This window comes from Anser brachyrhynchus, assembly GCF_964034855.1.
Source record: "Anser brachyrhynchus genome assembly, chromosome: 21".
NCBI classification, from domain to species: Eukaryota; Metazoa; Chordata; class Aves; order Anseriformes; family Anatidae; genus Anser; species Anser brachyrhynchus.
The window spans coordinates 1,560,424-1,576,222 of NC_137714.1; the positions used below are offsets into that span (position 1 = coordinate 1,560,424).

Genomic DNA, 15,799 nt, shown 5'->3' on the forward strand with positions numbered 1-15,799 from the left:
GTGTCACCCAGGTTTGGCACACAGCACGTGTGCAGCAGTGGGTGAAACAGGCAGGTGCTGTGTTACTTCTCGCCAGCTTTGTCCTGCCGATTGCAGACTCGCTGCTGGATTGCTTAGGTCCACTGTGATTATCTGAGAAGAACAAAGCAGACTTTATTTGGTAAGAACTGCCCACGGGTGATGTGACAGCAGCAACCTGTCCCCCCCCCGCCCCCTTCTGCTGGACTCAGATCAACTTTTGCACCTGGAAGCAAGGTTTCTCCTAGCCCAGGGTTTCCCATGGCAGGACCCTGAGACCTAGGAGGGGACTTGTGGCAGAGTCAGGAGCAAAGCCCAGAGCCCTGACTGATTTCTGCTCTGAACCACTTGGTGATTGCTGGACTGCTGTAGCGTTAGCTGTGAAGGAGGAGGCTGTGCAGCCCAGCCTGCCAGCTCAGCAAACGGGGACGGCGTTTGTGTGGCTGTGCTGCTGACATGTCCCTGAAATGTGCATGGATCTCTGTGAGTGAAATTCTCCATATAATTTACTGCCTTAGGGTACTCTTAAAACCAACTGTTGCACCCTGTAAGTAACCTGCATCAAGGTTGCTGCAAGCTGAGGGAGGGGAAAAAAACTTAATGCTGTATGTGAGTGTCAGCATCTCCAGCTGTCTTCTCTGTTGGGGTGTTTCAGCCATTGTCTCTCCTCTTTGCAGCTGCAGAGCTACTTTGCTGCCTGTGAAGATGAGACGCCAGCCATCAGAAACCATGACAAGGTCCTGCAGCGGCTCTGTGAACATCTGGACCATGCTCTGCTCTATGGGTAAGTGTTGAGCCTGCCTCTAGGTTTCCTGCATGTGCTCAGATGCTTTTCACTCGGCTTTGCCTGTGGACATGCACGCAGCATGTTGCAGGGGCTTGTCTCAGCATGGGGAAGCTACCTAGGCAGCAATTGGGCTGGGGATAAGAAAGCCCTCACTTAACCTTCCTCTGGGTCCTTCTCTTCTTCCAGACTGCAAGATCTTTCCTCAGGCTACTGGGTGCTGGTCGTTCACTTCACCCGCCGCGAAGCCATCAAACAGATAGAAGTGCTTCAACACGTGGCCACCAACCTGGGACGCAGTGAGTGTTTGCAGACACTGCCCTGCCTCTGAGGGCGAACTTCAGTCTGGGAACATCCAGCAGGCAGCCTGGGAAGGTTGCAGAGGCTCATGCTCAAGGGCTGGGGACCAGGGGAGCTAGCAGGCAGCTTAGGGCTGAGTCCAGCTTACCTTGCTCAGGCCCAGAAGGTGGGAATGCTGTTGTCCTGCATTATGGCTTTAGAAATATCGCAGCCTTGTCTCTAGGTCAGACTGCTTCTGCTGCCATGAAACCAAAGCAATCTGCTGTGCTGTGCCCTCAAGAAAGGGTTATGGCAGATAGGAGACATCACCTCTCTTGCCCCAGAATGTCTCACTCTAGCTGTCGTTCGCCTGATGCTGCTTCTCCCTTGCTGCAAGATCTCTGTAGCAGATGTTTGGGACCATCAAGGCCACAGGACGGTCGGTGCCCAGAGACCTCCTCTCTGCCTGATTCTCCCAACACCCTTCATCTCCCACGCCCTGTACCGGTGAGAGCAGAGCTGAGCACAGACTCCGCCATCACCTCTCTGCACCAGCCTTTGTGTAATACCTCAAATTGGACCTGTGCTGATTTAGAGCGATTCTCCCTCCGTCTCTCCTGGCTGGTGATCCTGCTGGAACTGCCAGTGGGGCCCCATCACGCTGTAGGGGTGTAGTTGTGTCCTCTTCTCTACTGGCTACCATGCACACTCTTACTCTTCTTTCTACTGCAAGTCATGAATCTGTCCATTCATCTCCCTCTGGCATTCTTCCCACAGATTTTCCCAACAGCCAGTTGCTCCCCTCAAATGATATGAATGTGAATGACCAATCCCATGTGTTTTAACAGATTTGTGATTATTTCCAGGCTTGCTTTGCTTCTCAGGCACTTCCCTGCACTTAAATCCCTCTTCCGCTTTGTTTACAGGCCGGGCGTGGCTGTACCTAGCCCTCAACGAAAACTCATTGGAGAGTTATTTGAGACTGTTCCAGGAGAACCTAAGCCTGCTGCATAAATACTACGTCAAGTGAGTATGCCAGCCCATTCTTTTTTGGGGCTCTTGTTGGCATCCCTCCTTGTCAGAAGCAAGAAGTGTGGGAGCGAGAAGTTGGTCAGGGTCTGATCATTTGCAGAGGTGTTGTGTGCTTACTGCAAGGATCCCAGATGTGGAGGCACTATCCTTGAAGAGATGCTTGCAGGCTCTCTTATATTTACTGCTTTTATTCCCAATCCCAGGCATATTCTTTGTACTCTTCCATGCCTTCCAAGAAGCTCTCGACCCAGCTCTAGTAGACACCTGGAAATCTGGCTGTAGAGTGGCTTGGGGACAGCATGTAGTAGAGGCTTGTGTGCTCTCAGAGCCTTAAGCTCGGCCATTGCTCTTAGAAGGGAGGCAAGCAGCAGGCCCACAGCTCTGGGGCTGTTTACAGTGTAGCTCAGGGACATGTCACCAAAATTAAGAAAACAGAAGCTGTTTTTTCTCTCTTCCACAGCTCTAAAGCTCTTCTGTTTTATCCATGTTGCAGGAACGCCCTGGTTTGCAGTCATGATCACCTGACCTTGTTCTTAACGCTGGTGTCTGGGCTGGAGTTCATCCGCTTTGACTTGGATCTGGTGAGGGGGCAGCGTGTTACCTGTCTGCCTGCTGTGACTCTGGGGCAGCGGGTGTGTTGTGTGGGGTGGGGGTCCTGGCTGTCACACATCCCACTGCCTGCTCCAAGGCACTTTTTCATTGGCAGTCCTCTTGTTGAAAACGTGACGTTCCCAGATTGGCAGGGGTAAAAGGGAGTCGCGTTTGCAAGCGTGGTACCAAGTGCTGGCATCCCTCCAGGTAAATAGAGGTGCACACAAGGCTACTGGCTGACCCTCGGTGTCACAGTGAGAGAGGCGGGAACTGTCAGGTTTCCTGTGAAAGGAGCAGAAATGGGCAGTCAGAGGACATTCAAGGCAGTCCCATCATTTTGTCTGTGCTGTTGTTAGCTGTGTGCGGTGACTCAGATCCTGACTCACTCCACACTCTTCTCTGCAGGACGCTCCTTACCTGGATCTGGCCCCGTACATGCCAGATTACTACAAGCCTCAGTACCTGCTAGACTTCGAGGACCGCCTGCCCAGCTCCGTGCACGGCTCCGACAGCCTGTCTCTCAACTCCTTCAACTCTGTCACCTCCACCAACCTGGAATGGGACGACAGCGCCATCGCTCCCTCCAGTGAAGGTAAGTGGTCTGGGAGAGCAGAGGCGAGGCACTGGCCTCCTGTTTTTGTCAGGGCTGTGTGTTCCCACACTGCCATCAGCTGAGCTGCTGGAGCAGACAAGCTACCAAATGATGTAGCAAATGATGGGCTGGAAGAGACCAAAGAGCCCCAGAAGTCAGGCTGTGAGCCTCTCCCGTCTTGCATTAGGAGGTACAGCCAGTGGAAATGAGGGGGCGGTGCTGTGCTGGGATTTAAGCTGCAGACAGCCACTTTGCGTCCAGCTGGGAGGGGCAAACTTCCCCACAGGGTGAAAACTGTGCCCATTTCTGAACATGAACAGTTCAGGGTAGGTACGCAGGGCTGCAGAGGACCTTTTCTAACTGCTTATTTTGCAGTTGAGAGACACAAATAATTTGGAGGATGTAGGGAGTAGTTTCCAAAGTCTTCTCTCCATGTCTGAGGGAAAAGCAGCCAGTGGTCTCAGCGGTGCTGTTTTTTTCTCTTTAGCTATCTTACCTTGAGCAGGTGATAAGTTGGGATGCTCACACCCTTATATGTATCACAGAGGGCTTGGCCATGTTGGGTGTTGTTCCTGATGAACTGAGAAAACATGTGCCTTGTGCCTTCCTCCTCAGCCCACTTCAGGCTGGAACAGGCAGCTCTTATGCTACATGAAACATGTTCACAAAGGAACATTTCAGCTACTGTTGTTCCTAATCCAGAATACATTGACCTGGTTCCTTTTTTGATGCCATATTGAGGAAAGCAGGATCAGGAGATTCTGGAATAGATGGGGTGCAGTGAATTCAGGACTGTGTCCACCTACAGTCAGGTTCCCTCTGAGACAAGGGTCTGCCAGTTGCCTTTTATGTGCAAGGACTGCAGTCCCTAAAGACACTGAGGAGGAACAGCCCAGGAAGCAAGATGCTGGGATGGGTGTTAGCATCATTTTAGCAAAGGGCTTTGAAGTACGGCACTGCATTGGGCTTTGCTGTGGTGTCTGCACACGTGCTGCATGTGTGAAAGGGTTTGCTTTCAGAGGGAAAGCAACGAGGCCTCTTGGCTTGCCGGGGTGCACAAGCCAGCACCCTTCTCTGAAGTATCGCATAGCACTTTTTTGTATCACAGTCCTGTGTAGCTGTCCTTCCTCTTCCCAAACAACCCTCAAATCCCCTGCCACGCATGACCAGCCCATTGGTAGCACCCCAGGTAAGTTGGAGACAGCAGAAGGAACCTGGCAGTAAAAATCATGGGAGGAAGCTCTTCTGTCCCCAGAGGCTGGGAATAAGCAGCATGCATGTTTCACTGCATACTGTACCCCTTGTCTTGTACTCCTGTCCCTCTCTTGACAGAACACATCTTGGTGCCAAGGCACCTCCTAACCGATTGGGCAAGGGGTGTCAAAAGATTTGGCTACACTCCCCAACCCAGCTGGTGAATGGAAGCTTGGTGCTCAAGAGGGGTTTGAGTAGAGATACAGGAGATCTTGGAGCTAGGTTTTGGCTTTGGACTCATCACAAGCCATTCTGTGTGTCCAGGCAGTAGCTGTGATCTGTGCCTCAGTTTCCCCACGTGGAGAGGGGTTTGGTGCTGGTGTAGAAATGCAGTTCCTCATTGTGGGACCAGGGAGGTGGATGTGTGAGAACCCCAGGGAGAAGGCAGTGCTGCTGGTACTCTAGTAGGGAGCGGGTTGGGGGTCCAGTGCCTGTCTCTGTTTGAGCAACCCCTTTCATCTCTGTGGTGTTCTGATCCCATTTAACTTCATTAACCATTTCACTGCTCGTCATTTCAACAGGAGCATCTCACTTCCCTGGGAATGTAGGTGGAGTTGGGGAATTTAGCATCAGAGGACAAGCTTTGCCCTTTAATCAGACCCCTGGCTTTGCAAACATTAATGAGTCAAACATCACGGTATCTGTGGGAGGTAAGTGTGAAGTGGGGAAACTGAGGCACAGAGCACTTAAATTGCTTCCCAAAGGGGATCCCTGGCTAAGAACACAAGCCCTGTGACACCCACCATTTCTTTGTTTTAGCTTTCCAGCAGCTCTCCTACTGGGGCCTTCATCCTTTGCTGGTCGCATCCTAGCTCCTGCAATGTAAACATCCAGCAGTAACAACTGCTAGTGCAGCTGGTTTCCATTTGCATTTGTGTTCCCCAACTATGTTCTCATGCGTTTCAGATACCAGTGGAAGATTTTTTTTTGTTTCTCTCCCTTCCCATCTCCCTCCCCAAATCCCTTTTACACTCTCCCCTGTCCCCCTCCCTCCCCACTACTTGTATTTCTAATCCTGAGTTTTATCCCTCGTTTTTGTAGATTATGATTTTGGAGATGTCTTTCCAGCAATGCAGTCCATGCCCAGCAGAGACTGGGAAGGTGGGACATACTCATGTGTTAAAACATTTTGTTTTTCTCTCTGCATTGCTGCCACCCGAAGCTTGCTGCATGCTCCCCTCTTCACTTCTTTAACAAACACACCACATCTCGGTGGAATTCAGTAGCAGCAGAAAGTAGTAGAAAAGATCCTTCAAGGGGGGCAATTGTGTTTCATCTCCTGTGAGACCACGTGCAGAGCTTTCCCCAGCTCCTCAGGTATCCAGACATGTTCACCTGGCCGTATGTCCTGGAGCAGAGGGGTGTTTTCCTGCCTCTGACTACGCCTCTGTGTCTTCTAGATGTCTTTTGCCCTTGCGCTCTGCGCAGCAGACGTGAGGCTGAAGTTTCAAGTGTAGTGCTCTGGCTGCTCGGTGCGTTACGGCCTGTGTTGGTAGAGGAGCCTTACACCACATTACAAAAGCAAAGTTGCAAAATCGCCCCTGCTGTGAAGCTGGCATGCAGAGATCAGCGGCCATCTAAAATGTGTGACAGTGCCAGCTGATCTGACACCAGATTGTCTCTTTGGGGTAAAGCACACAAGATGCTCATTGAAAAACTGATCCACATTCGTTGATTTCCTGAACATCCTGGAAAACAGATAAAACTAATCCTGTCTGCTTTATTTTTGGGTCTTGTGTGGAGACTAATCTGGGAGGTTTTGTTTTCCTTGGACCTATGCCCTGTGTCACAACATCTCTCTTGAAGCCATAACACGCATTACATGGCTGGGCTCAGTTTGGGTCACTACTTTTTTTTCTTTTTTTTTTCTCCTTTTTTAATACTTTTTAAGCCAATTTGTCAGCTATTTATGGCCTTCGTGGTCAAGACCATACGCCCATTTTAGAGGAGTTTGTTCTCCTTGCTCCACATGCAGTCCACAGACCCCCTGTGTATCCTTTACGCTTCACAGGAGTAGGAAATCTCTCTGCTTTACCCCTAGAGGAAATACACTCACACTCCGTCCTTTGTAACTAAAAGCTGCAGCCAGAATTACTTTGGCCAGTGCTACCTGAATATTTGGGAATACTCTGCCTGAATTCCATGTGGATGGCTCTTGGGCTCTAACACGCTCCCTCTCACCTTTCTTACCCCACGTATAGAGATGCTCACTTTTGTCACTGTGGCACAGCGTGAGCAGCCAGCTGTACTTTCTGTGCTGTGATCACAGCTGATGACCCCAAAGTTTGGGGGGATCTGATTTCTCCTCCACCACAGCTCTCCCAGTCTGTCTGGGATGAAGCACCTGGGCACGTTGCCTTCAGCTTCTCCTCCCTGCAGCAGGGACAAGGACTGGTGAGCTCCTCCAAATCCAGTTTCTCTGTTCAAGCAGAGTCTTGAGTGGCAGAAGTGGGCTTGGGTTGTCTCTGAGCACCTGGGCAGGTCACAGTGGTCATTGCTGGTCCAATGTGTCCCTGACACCTGAGCATACATCTAAAGGGAACAAACCGTGTTTCCAAACACAATACCCAATAAGCGACCTAACTGTGGGTGCTGTGTGCGGGCCGGGAGCCCCCAGGGGACATTGGACACATCCCTCTAGCTTTTGGAGGTGCATGCAGCTCTGTACGCACGTCCTGGTTGCAAAGTGGTGCCAGTGCAATCTGCCACTGCTCCAGGCTCAGGGCTGTTGAGGCCAAGCAGACCTCAGCCACAGCTAACTTGGCATCTTAACCCCCGAGGTGAGCTTCCTGCTGCGCTCCTTGCCATTTATACACAGAGCAGGGGGTTGAGAAAGTTTGACCCATTCCCTGTTTTCAGCAGATGCATTTGGAGCAAAACTGTCTTTTGGACAAAGATTTTCGTTTTTCTTTTTTTTTTTTTTCTTTTGTCTTAACAGAACCAACAATGTTTAGGCAAAGTGCCGTTCTTACAGGCTAGAAGATGAAGGGGCTGAATAGCTTCTTAATGTTTTTTATTTTTCCCTTTATTTTTCTCTTTCAATGTGGTCATTAAAAAATCGACCTCGTTTGCTTCCTTTTATACGGTTTACACACTCCGTACTGCAGGGCAGGCATTTCAGCAGGAACAAAGCAGCATTTTGATATTGGCCCTCCCAAAACTGCTTTTATTAGATCTTATTTTTACTAGAGGCTTCATTTCCTAACTCAGAACCTACACCCCCTGAATCAGTCTCCTGGGGTTTTCATTCAGAAGGGGTTTCCCTGCCTACCATGAGGTTTCTAGTTGTTTTAGGGAGTGAACGGTGTTGGGGAGGAGAAGGGCATGGTCACCTTCATCTAACCTGACTTTGTGGATGATAATGCTGAGCATGACTGCTGTAGCCCTTCTCTGCTGCGTCTTTTACTTCTGAAGACTAACATGGGCCAGGCTGGTTGTGCTACAACCTGTCGGTGCAGCCTGCTGTCCTTGGGAATGCTGTGTTCCCTTCTCCGTGCTCCAGTCCCCGTGTCGTGCAAGCAGAGGAAAGCAGCCAGCTCCGTCAGGCGTGCCGTAGGGACCATTGCTTCACGGGCTGGCTCCGTGTCTGCCCTTACAGCTGAGCAAGCATCTTCCTGGGACCCAGTTGCAGGGAAGAAGGCGGTGCTGAGCACTGTGGGGAACCCTGTCTGCCAGGCCGAGCCTGCTATCCCAGCCCTGGGGAACTTCTGATGAACAAGGGGGGGGTTCTGACAGTACCTGTGCAGCCATTTGGTGTAACATGCTGCTGATCTCCATGCCTCCACTCAAGGTGGAGGTGCCCGTGACCATTGGGATGGGAACATTGCTCCCTGTGCTTGTTAGCAGAGCTAAGGAGTCATGGCAGCTTGACCACACAAGCCCAATACCACGGTAGGTGCAGTTATTTCCACCTAACTTCCCCTGGGCACTTTAGCTGCTGTCATCTTGCAAAGGAGTGCCATGGCCCCAAGACCCATTGGTTCTTTCCTGGGGATGCTTACTCTAATTCCTGATCCAGGTGCAGGCTCCTGAGTGACCGAGCTGTTATTTCCAAGCATTTTCTAAATTGCAGCGGCTATAAAACGCAGAGCGATGTTGGGTTGTACCCTGGCCTCTGTCCTGCCTCGCAAGGAGCCTGCTGTCTGCAGCAATCTCTGAAGTGCTAAGCGGGGCCAGCGGTGCTCTGCTGGTGCTGGGGATGGTGCCTCTGGGAGCAGCGGGGAGACTACTTGGTGCCGAGAGACCCCAGCACGCAGCTTTGCTTTATTTCGTGTGATCCAGCTCTTACAGGGTGCCCAGGCTGATGCTAATCCTACTTTTCCCTTCTTGTCTTTGCAGATGGAGATCTCACAGACACGCTCAGCTGCCCACGCTCTACTGCCTCAGAGGCAAATGGCAGCAAGGCCTCTGTGAAAAGCCCAACGCAGCGCTATAACCCCTTCAACGAGGAGAAAGCCGACACGCTGTCCTCCACTGAGACCACCCCAGTGCACACAGCTTCCCAGGAGAAGGCAGAAGCTACCCCTGAAGGAACAGACCAGTCCGAGAGCTGCACAGAGCTGGAGGTCATCAGGTGGGGACAGAGCTGCCTGGCCTAGAAACACACCTTCCAGTGTCATCTGTCACTAGGGACTGGTGATGTGTCACCCCTTCTAGCCCAGCAGAGGCAGTATCTGTTGTGCAGCTTTCATAAAATCAGGAGGCAGTGTGGGTTTTTTTGTTTTGTTTTGTTTTTTAATTCTAGACGCCAGGTGGTCCTCTGTAAGTGTTAACAGACCTGGTTCCTTGGGGCCGTAGAGCTGCAGACTGCCTCAGCATAAACACCTTTGCCCAACAGTCTGTATTAGAGAGCTGAAAGGACTCTGCGGGCTTTTATTGTAAGCTTTCTCCAGTGGGTGGCAGGTTTGCAGTAACTCTGGGTCTTAGATCTTCCTTCCTTCCTCTTGTTTGTCAATAAGCTGTGGCTAAACCTGTTGAGGGAGATGTGTCCACAGACCTGTTGGCCTGTGTTTGACTCCTTGCGGAGGAGAGCCTTAGGGGTCCCTCAGAGCCCTTAAACCCAGACAATGAGTACAAGGCTCTGTCTGCTTATGCCTGGGGATGGAGGCACCCCCAAACCAGCTCAGCAGGCCTGTGCTTTGTTCTCATGCCTGTTTTTCCTGGGAGGTGCAGAGCAGACATCTGTGAGATGAGTTACATTGCACCCTGTGCTCCAGCAGACGTGTGGGAAGGGGAGCCACACCATGCTTGCTTCCCAAACAAGAAGGCCACAGCGCGAAGTGACCTGGCAGCAGCTTGGTGCTGCGGAAGGCCTGAGTATTTCCTGGTGTGCCATTCGTTTAGAGCGGGCTGCAGGCTGCATCTCCCTCTTCTGGCAGCCGGGGACACGGCATTCCCACGTCCTCTTCTTTCTCCAGAACCCTTCTCCCTCCCCAGTGTCCTGTTCTCAGTGATTTCTCCGACACCAGTTCAGCTCCGCATCCACTTGTGATGCCTTTTGCAGCTAAAGGAAACCCAAGATGCATCCAGCAAGGGAATGCCTCTCTTCTTTCTTTAAATAGGTGGGAAACTGTCTCCATGCCTTGTGGTGTGTCTGCCTTCCTTGTGACGGCTGGCATGGAGACTGAGGCAGTGGGGCTCTGTGTGGCCGCACACTAAGCAATGTTCTTGATATGAAAGTTTCTCTGTGATAGGGAAAATTGCAGAGGAAGATTGTTGAAAAAGGGTAGGACCCTGGACCACTACCTGTGTTTTGCACAGTCTAGGCAGGCAAAGGCAAGTGATATTTGTGCTGGTCTTTCACCATGCAGGTTAGCCAAGAAAAAGAAAACAGGCAAGAAGAAGAAAGCAAAGCCAGAGGAGCCAGCGAACACACCTGTGCCCACAGTGCCCAAGACCAGCACGCAGCAGGCCAGTGGAGACAGCGGCGTGAACGGGCTGAGCGACAGAGAAGACTCGCAGAGGGATGACGGTCCTGCTGCCCCGGCTGGAGAGCCAAGCCCGGGCGGGCAGGAGGAGGGTCGCGAGCGCTCTGCCCTCAGCCAGCTGGCTTTGCGCATCCCTGAGATGAAGGACACGTCCATGGAGAGCGTGGGGCAGCCGCTGAGCAAGGTGATGGACAGGCTCAATGGGCAGCTGGACCCGGGCGGCTGGAACGCCCCCCTCGAGCCCCCCGGGCAGTCCTTTCGGACTGGCACGCCAGGGGAGACCCCAGATGGATCGTCCTCTGGCGACTTTAGTGAGGGGATTTCAGCCCCCATGGACTTCTACCGCTTTACCGTCGAGAGTCCAAACGCTGCTGCACCAGGTGGTGGCCACCATGACACTCCAGGGCCTGGCCAACCGCCACATGTTTCTGGTAGCCCTGAGGCTCCTGAAAAAGAAGAAAGCGGAGAGGAAGAAGCAGTTGGGGCAGTAGAAGAGTCTGGAGGGGTGAGCGTTGAACCCCAAAGTGCTCGTACGGCCCCCACCAATCCTGAGGCTGTCCGTGAGCAGAAGAAGGAGCAGCCCAGCCCTTCTCTGAGCAGCGCCGAGGACTCTGGGGTGGAGGAAGGTCAGGGCAGCCCTTCAGAGCTGACTCACCCTTCAGAGTTCAGGTGAGGCTGGGTTTGCTCAGCTCAGTGTACGGAGTCCACGCGAGCACAGAGAGCGTCTTCCAAACATAAACAACTGCTGGTGCTCAAGCTGGTGCTTTTCCCTTTGTCCTCTGTTTAGGAGGGCAAAACCCGTCTTTTTCCAGGATAAAAATGATGCTTAAGGGGTCACGAGGTGATGGTCTTGGCCTTAGGGGCCAACAGGTGCCCTAATAATGCACAAGTTCACTAAGGAAGGGGATTTGCCCTTCCTGGACCTGCCTAGCCCCACATCTGTGTCCATCCTTCAGCCTCTTCTGTCTCTCTTCACAGAGTGGATAACAACCATCTGCTCCTGCTGATGATCCACGTCTTTCGGGAGAATGAGGAACAGTTGTTCAGGGTAAGGTGGGCACAACCTGGGGGGGCACCCTGATCGATCTTCTGCAGAGGGCCTGCTCTGCCCGTGTTAGCTGTGTACCGAGAACTCCTCTCTCCACACAGATGATCCGAATGAGCACCGGGCACATGGAGGGGAACCTGCAGCTGATCTATGTCCTGCTGACAGATTGCTATGTGTACCTGATCCGGAAAGGTATCCCATTGGACTCTACTTACTGGGGCTGCTACAGCAGCCTGCAGGACTCTCAGTTTAGCAGGGACGTAACCCCTGGGAAGCCTGGGAGCGAGGGCTGGAGGGAGCGAGGCTCACTTGCCTCATTCATGGCTTGCTCGGTGATTAGGGCTTCATAACATCTGTTTAACATCTTTGTCAGTGACATTGACAGTGGGATAGCATGCACCCACAGCAGGTTTTCTGATGGCACCAAGTTGTGTGGTGCAGTCCACACGCTGGAGGGAAGGGATGTCATCCAGAGGGACCTGGGCAGGCCTGAGAGGTTGGCCTGTGCAAGCCTCATGAGGTTCAACAAGGCCAAGCACAAGGTCCTGCACCTGGGCTGGGGCACTCCCAAGCACAAATACAGGCTGTGCAGAGAATGGATTGAGAGCTGAACGGATTGGGGGTGGTGGCTGACAAGAACTTCGATGGGAGCCAGCAATGTGCACGTGCAGCCCAGAAAGCCAACCGTACCCTGGGCTCCATCAAAAGCAGCACGGCCAGCAGGGCGAGGGAGGGGATTGTCCCCCTCTGCTCTGCTCTCGTGAGACCCCACCTGGAGCACTGTGTTCAGCTCTGGGGCCCCCAGCACAGGAAGGACATGGATGTGTTAGAGTGAGTCCAGAGGAGGCCATAAAGATGATCAAGGAGCTGGAGCACCTCTCCTGTGAGGACAGGCTGAGGGAGCTGGGGTTCAGCATGGAGAAGACCTTACAGTGGTCCTGCCAGTACCGAAAGGGGGCTACAGGAAAGCTGGGGAGGAACTCTGTCGAGGGGGTGGGGTGATAGGACAAGGGGTAATTTAGATCAGATATAAGGAAGAAATTTTGTACTATGAAGGTGGTGGGGCACTGGCACAGGCTGCCCAGAGAAGCTGTGGATGCCCCATCCCTGGAAGTGTTCAAAGCCAGGTTGGATGGGGCTTTGTGCAACCTGATCTAGTGGGAGGTGGCACGGAGGGTTGGAATTAGATGATCTTTAAGGTCCCTTCCGACCCAAACCATTCTATAACTCATCAGTCCTTGCCGGTTCCCTCATGTCCCCAGGAGCAGTGGCAGTAACAGCAAGGAGCTCTGGTTGACAGGAAGCCCTGGGACGCGTGCCCTGCAGCTCTGTGCTGCTGGGGACGTGGCTGGGCTTGCAGGTCCATTGCTGCTGCTATGCAGTGGCCTGGATGCAGGCAGTGCAGGGCTCCTTTGCCCCCGTTCATGCAGCTCTTTGTCTCTGTGCCAGGGGCAGCGGAGAAGCCGTACATGGTGGAGGAGGCCGTTTCCTACAACGAGCTGGACTACATTTCTGTGAGTGCTGGGGGGGAGCAGGGGGAGAGCAGAGGGTCAGTGCCCACCTCTCTGGCTGTAGAGATGTCAGCAGCAACATGGTAGGGTGTTTCTGTGGGGCTCTCTGTCCATGGGGAGTGTTTTGGCCAGTGAGTTCTTGAGATGTGGAAAGTTAGAAGTGCTCCCCCCTCACATGCCACCTCTGTGGATGCCCAGCTTGTTTGTGTCTCTGCATGGGCAGCAGAGCAGCTGCTGACCTTCTTCCCTGGGGGCCAGGATGCCAGGTTCAGCCCTGCTTCGCTACCCTTTGTCCTCCGCCTCGCTTCCTTAACCGGTCGTATGTGGCGCAGGTTGGGCTGGATCAGCAGACGGTGACTCTGGTGTGCACCAATCGGAGGAAGCAGTTCCTGCTCGACACCGCGGACGTGGCTCTCACAGAGTAAGCGGGTACCACGCGGCGAGCCGTGACGCTTTCCTCCCAGGGCGTGGGAGCACAAGAGACTCCTATGACAGCCCCCTCACAACAAACGTCCTACAACCAGTGGGGATTTGGGGCTTGGTTTGGTGCCAGTAGCCTTTCTTCACCTTACTGGTTGAGGGAGGTGACTTGCATGGTCATACTGAGGTCTGGGTTGGAGATGGGTGTCCGTCTCCCAGCTGTCTCACCCATCTTCCCGAAGCTCAGACTTTGCAGCCACTGTTGCCTTTGGTCTGTAGGCTGATTTCCAGACCCCTTGATCTGGAAGACCAGAGCCCCACATGAAAGGGGAGCCACTTGGGCATCAGAACATGTGAAGTAGATGAGGGGCTATCTGCCCTGGCCTCATCAGGCATCTGTCTCCCTCTCAGGTTCTTTCTGGTCTCCTTGAAGTCAGCCATGATCAAGGGGTGCCGGGAGCCCCCCTACCCCAGTATCCTCACCGATGCCACCATGGAGAAACTGGCACTTGCAAAATTCGTGGCCCAGGAGTCCAAGTGCGAGGTGAGTTTGGCTGTCACGGTTGTCACCAAACATGGTGGAGTGTCACGCTAAACACCCTCCTGTTCACATCTCTGCCCATCTCTCGCAGGCCTGCGATGTGGTGGTGCGTTTCTACGGCCTCGTTCACTGGGAGGACCCCATGGACGAGGCGCTGGGACCCTCTGCCAATAGCTACACCTCTGCCGAAAACACGGTCACGAAGGATGGCATCCTGCACTACAAGGCGGGCACCTCGTATCTGGGCAAAGAGCAGTGGAAGACCTGCTTCGTGGTGCTCAGGTGGGTGCTGAGGCCATGGGTGGAGGCCGGAGTTGGTTGGGGCTCATTGGAGAAGACATTAGACCACTTTTATTTTGCTGCAAGCTCCTGCTGCCCAGGAGCAGCTTGGGAGGAGGAGAGAGCCCATCTCATCACTTGGGAGGCTGAGATAAAGCCCCCCATTGTGGCTGCTGCCAGCAGGAACACAACCCCGTGGGGCTGTGTGTGCAGAGGGCTAGGCAGGAGTGGCTGTGGGACCAGCAGAGCTGAGTTGCCTCCAGTGACCATCTCTCATCTTTCCAAATGGCAGCAACGGGATCTTGTACCAGTACCCCGACCGCACCGACGTCACGCCTTTGCTCTCCATCAACATGGGGTAAGTAGCTGGTGGGTTGTAGTGCCCAGGCTCGGCAGGGCTCCTCAGGATCTGGGATCAGTAGCTCCTTGGGATGTTCAGGGATGTGCTTTGGGGCAGGGGGTGATATACGCCATGCTGCAGGATGTTTGCATGTCAGTGGCTGGGTAGCAGGGCTCCCTGCTCGCTCCTGGATGCACACAGATTCCTGTTTGGATTGGGTTTGGTGCATGCAGCTGGAGATGGGCTCGTTTCCTCCTGCTTTTTATGTGCCACGCTGCCTGTGTGCTGGGGAGCTGGCCTCTGAAGGGCTGACATCCTCCTCCAAGAGCCACGCTGGGACACCTGCACCAAACTCAGCTCTGACTCTACTACGATGCGTAGAGATGGAGGCCATCCTTGGAGCAACCACAAGGGATGTGGCAGATGGGAAAGCAGCCCCTGTGGAGAACGGGGGTGGTAGACAGCACCGGGAGGGCGGACGGAGGCAGGGGCTGCTGTTAGGATAGTGCTGGCTGGTCCGTTCTGCTGATCTCTGTCCTCTCTCCCAGCGGTGAGCAGTGTGGGGGATGCCGGCGCTCCAACACCACCGACCGGCCCCACTCCTTCCAGGTGATCCTGACAGACCGGCCCTCCCTGGAGCTGAGCGCCGACAACGAGGAGGACATGGCAGACTGGATGCAGTACTTCTGCCAGGCTGTCTCCAAAGGGGTGAGCCGGGGATTGGCTGCAGGCATGGGCAAATGGACCCCTCCTTCACCCTGAGCACCTTTGGGCCCAGCCTCCGTGGCCCTTCCCTTCACAGGGAATCCTGTTCCCCAGGATGGCAAAGCTCAGCCTGAGCACAGCCAGGGTGGAGATGCGGAAGGGATCAGGGAGTGATGTTTTGGGGTCCAGAGGAGGCGGTTTTCTCCTGAGCCAGGAGGGCTTTCCCTCACCAGAGGCACGGGGCCCCTTCCTGCCAGGTTTTACCTCCCCTTCCCCACCCTGTGCAGGTGATCCCCCAGGGTGTTGCCCCTACACCTTGCGTCCCCTGCTGCCTTGTGCTGACGGACCAGAAGGCCTTCACGTGCCACGAGGACTGCCAGACAAGCTTCTTCCGCTCACTGGGCACCATGGAGCTGACGGACATCACTGCCATCTCCACGGAGGCTGGCAAGGAGTACTGTATCCTGGTGAGTGCGGT

General features: G+C 53.7%; 1 protein-coding gene across 4 annotated transcripts in view; it reads left to right on the forward strand.

Moving 5' to 3' along the window:
* PLEKHM2 (pleckstrin homology and RUN domain containing M2) overlaps window positions 1–15,799 on the forward strand; it is a 30,965-nt gene that overhangs the window by 13,323 nt on the left and 1,843 nt on the right. Inside the window, exons 2-19 of one of the 4 annotated variants that reach the window (XM_080564370.1) lie at window positions 696–802; window positions 992–1,101; window positions 2,008–2,107; window positions 2,607–2,694; window positions 3,110–3,296; window positions 5,072–5,200; window positions 5,592–5,651; window positions 8,889–9,123; window positions 10,361–11,146; window positions 11,456–11,525; window positions 11,627–11,717; window positions 12,975–13,039; window positions 13,369–13,457; window positions 13,868–14,000; window positions 14,089–14,279; window positions 14,569–14,634; window positions 15,165–15,324; window positions 15,609–15,788. In XM_080564370.1, the coding sequence (XP_080420496.1) occupies window positions 696–802; window positions 992–1,101; window positions 2,008–2,107; window positions 2,607–2,694; window positions 3,110–3,296; window positions 5,072–5,200; window positions 5,592–5,651; window positions 8,889–9,123; window positions 10,361–11,146; window positions 11,456–11,525; window positions 11,627–11,717; window positions 12,975–13,039; window positions 13,369–13,457; window positions 13,868–14,000; window positions 14,089–14,279; window positions 14,569–14,634; window positions 15,165–15,324; window positions 15,609–15,788 (2,847 nt within the window). The remainder of the gene's footprint in view (window positions 1–695; window positions 803–991; window positions 1,102–2,007; window positions 2,108–2,606; window positions 2,695–3,109; window positions 3,297–5,071; window positions 5,201–5,591; window positions 5,652–8,888; window positions 9,124–10,360; window positions 11,147–11,455; window positions 11,526–11,626; window positions 11,718–12,974; window positions 13,040–13,368; window positions 13,458–13,867; window positions 14,001–14,088; window positions 14,280–14,568; window positions 14,635–15,164; window positions 15,325–15,608; window positions 15,789–15,799) is intronic. The other 3 variants (XM_080564371.1, XM_080564372.1, XM_080564373.1) reach the window with 3 other exon arrangements.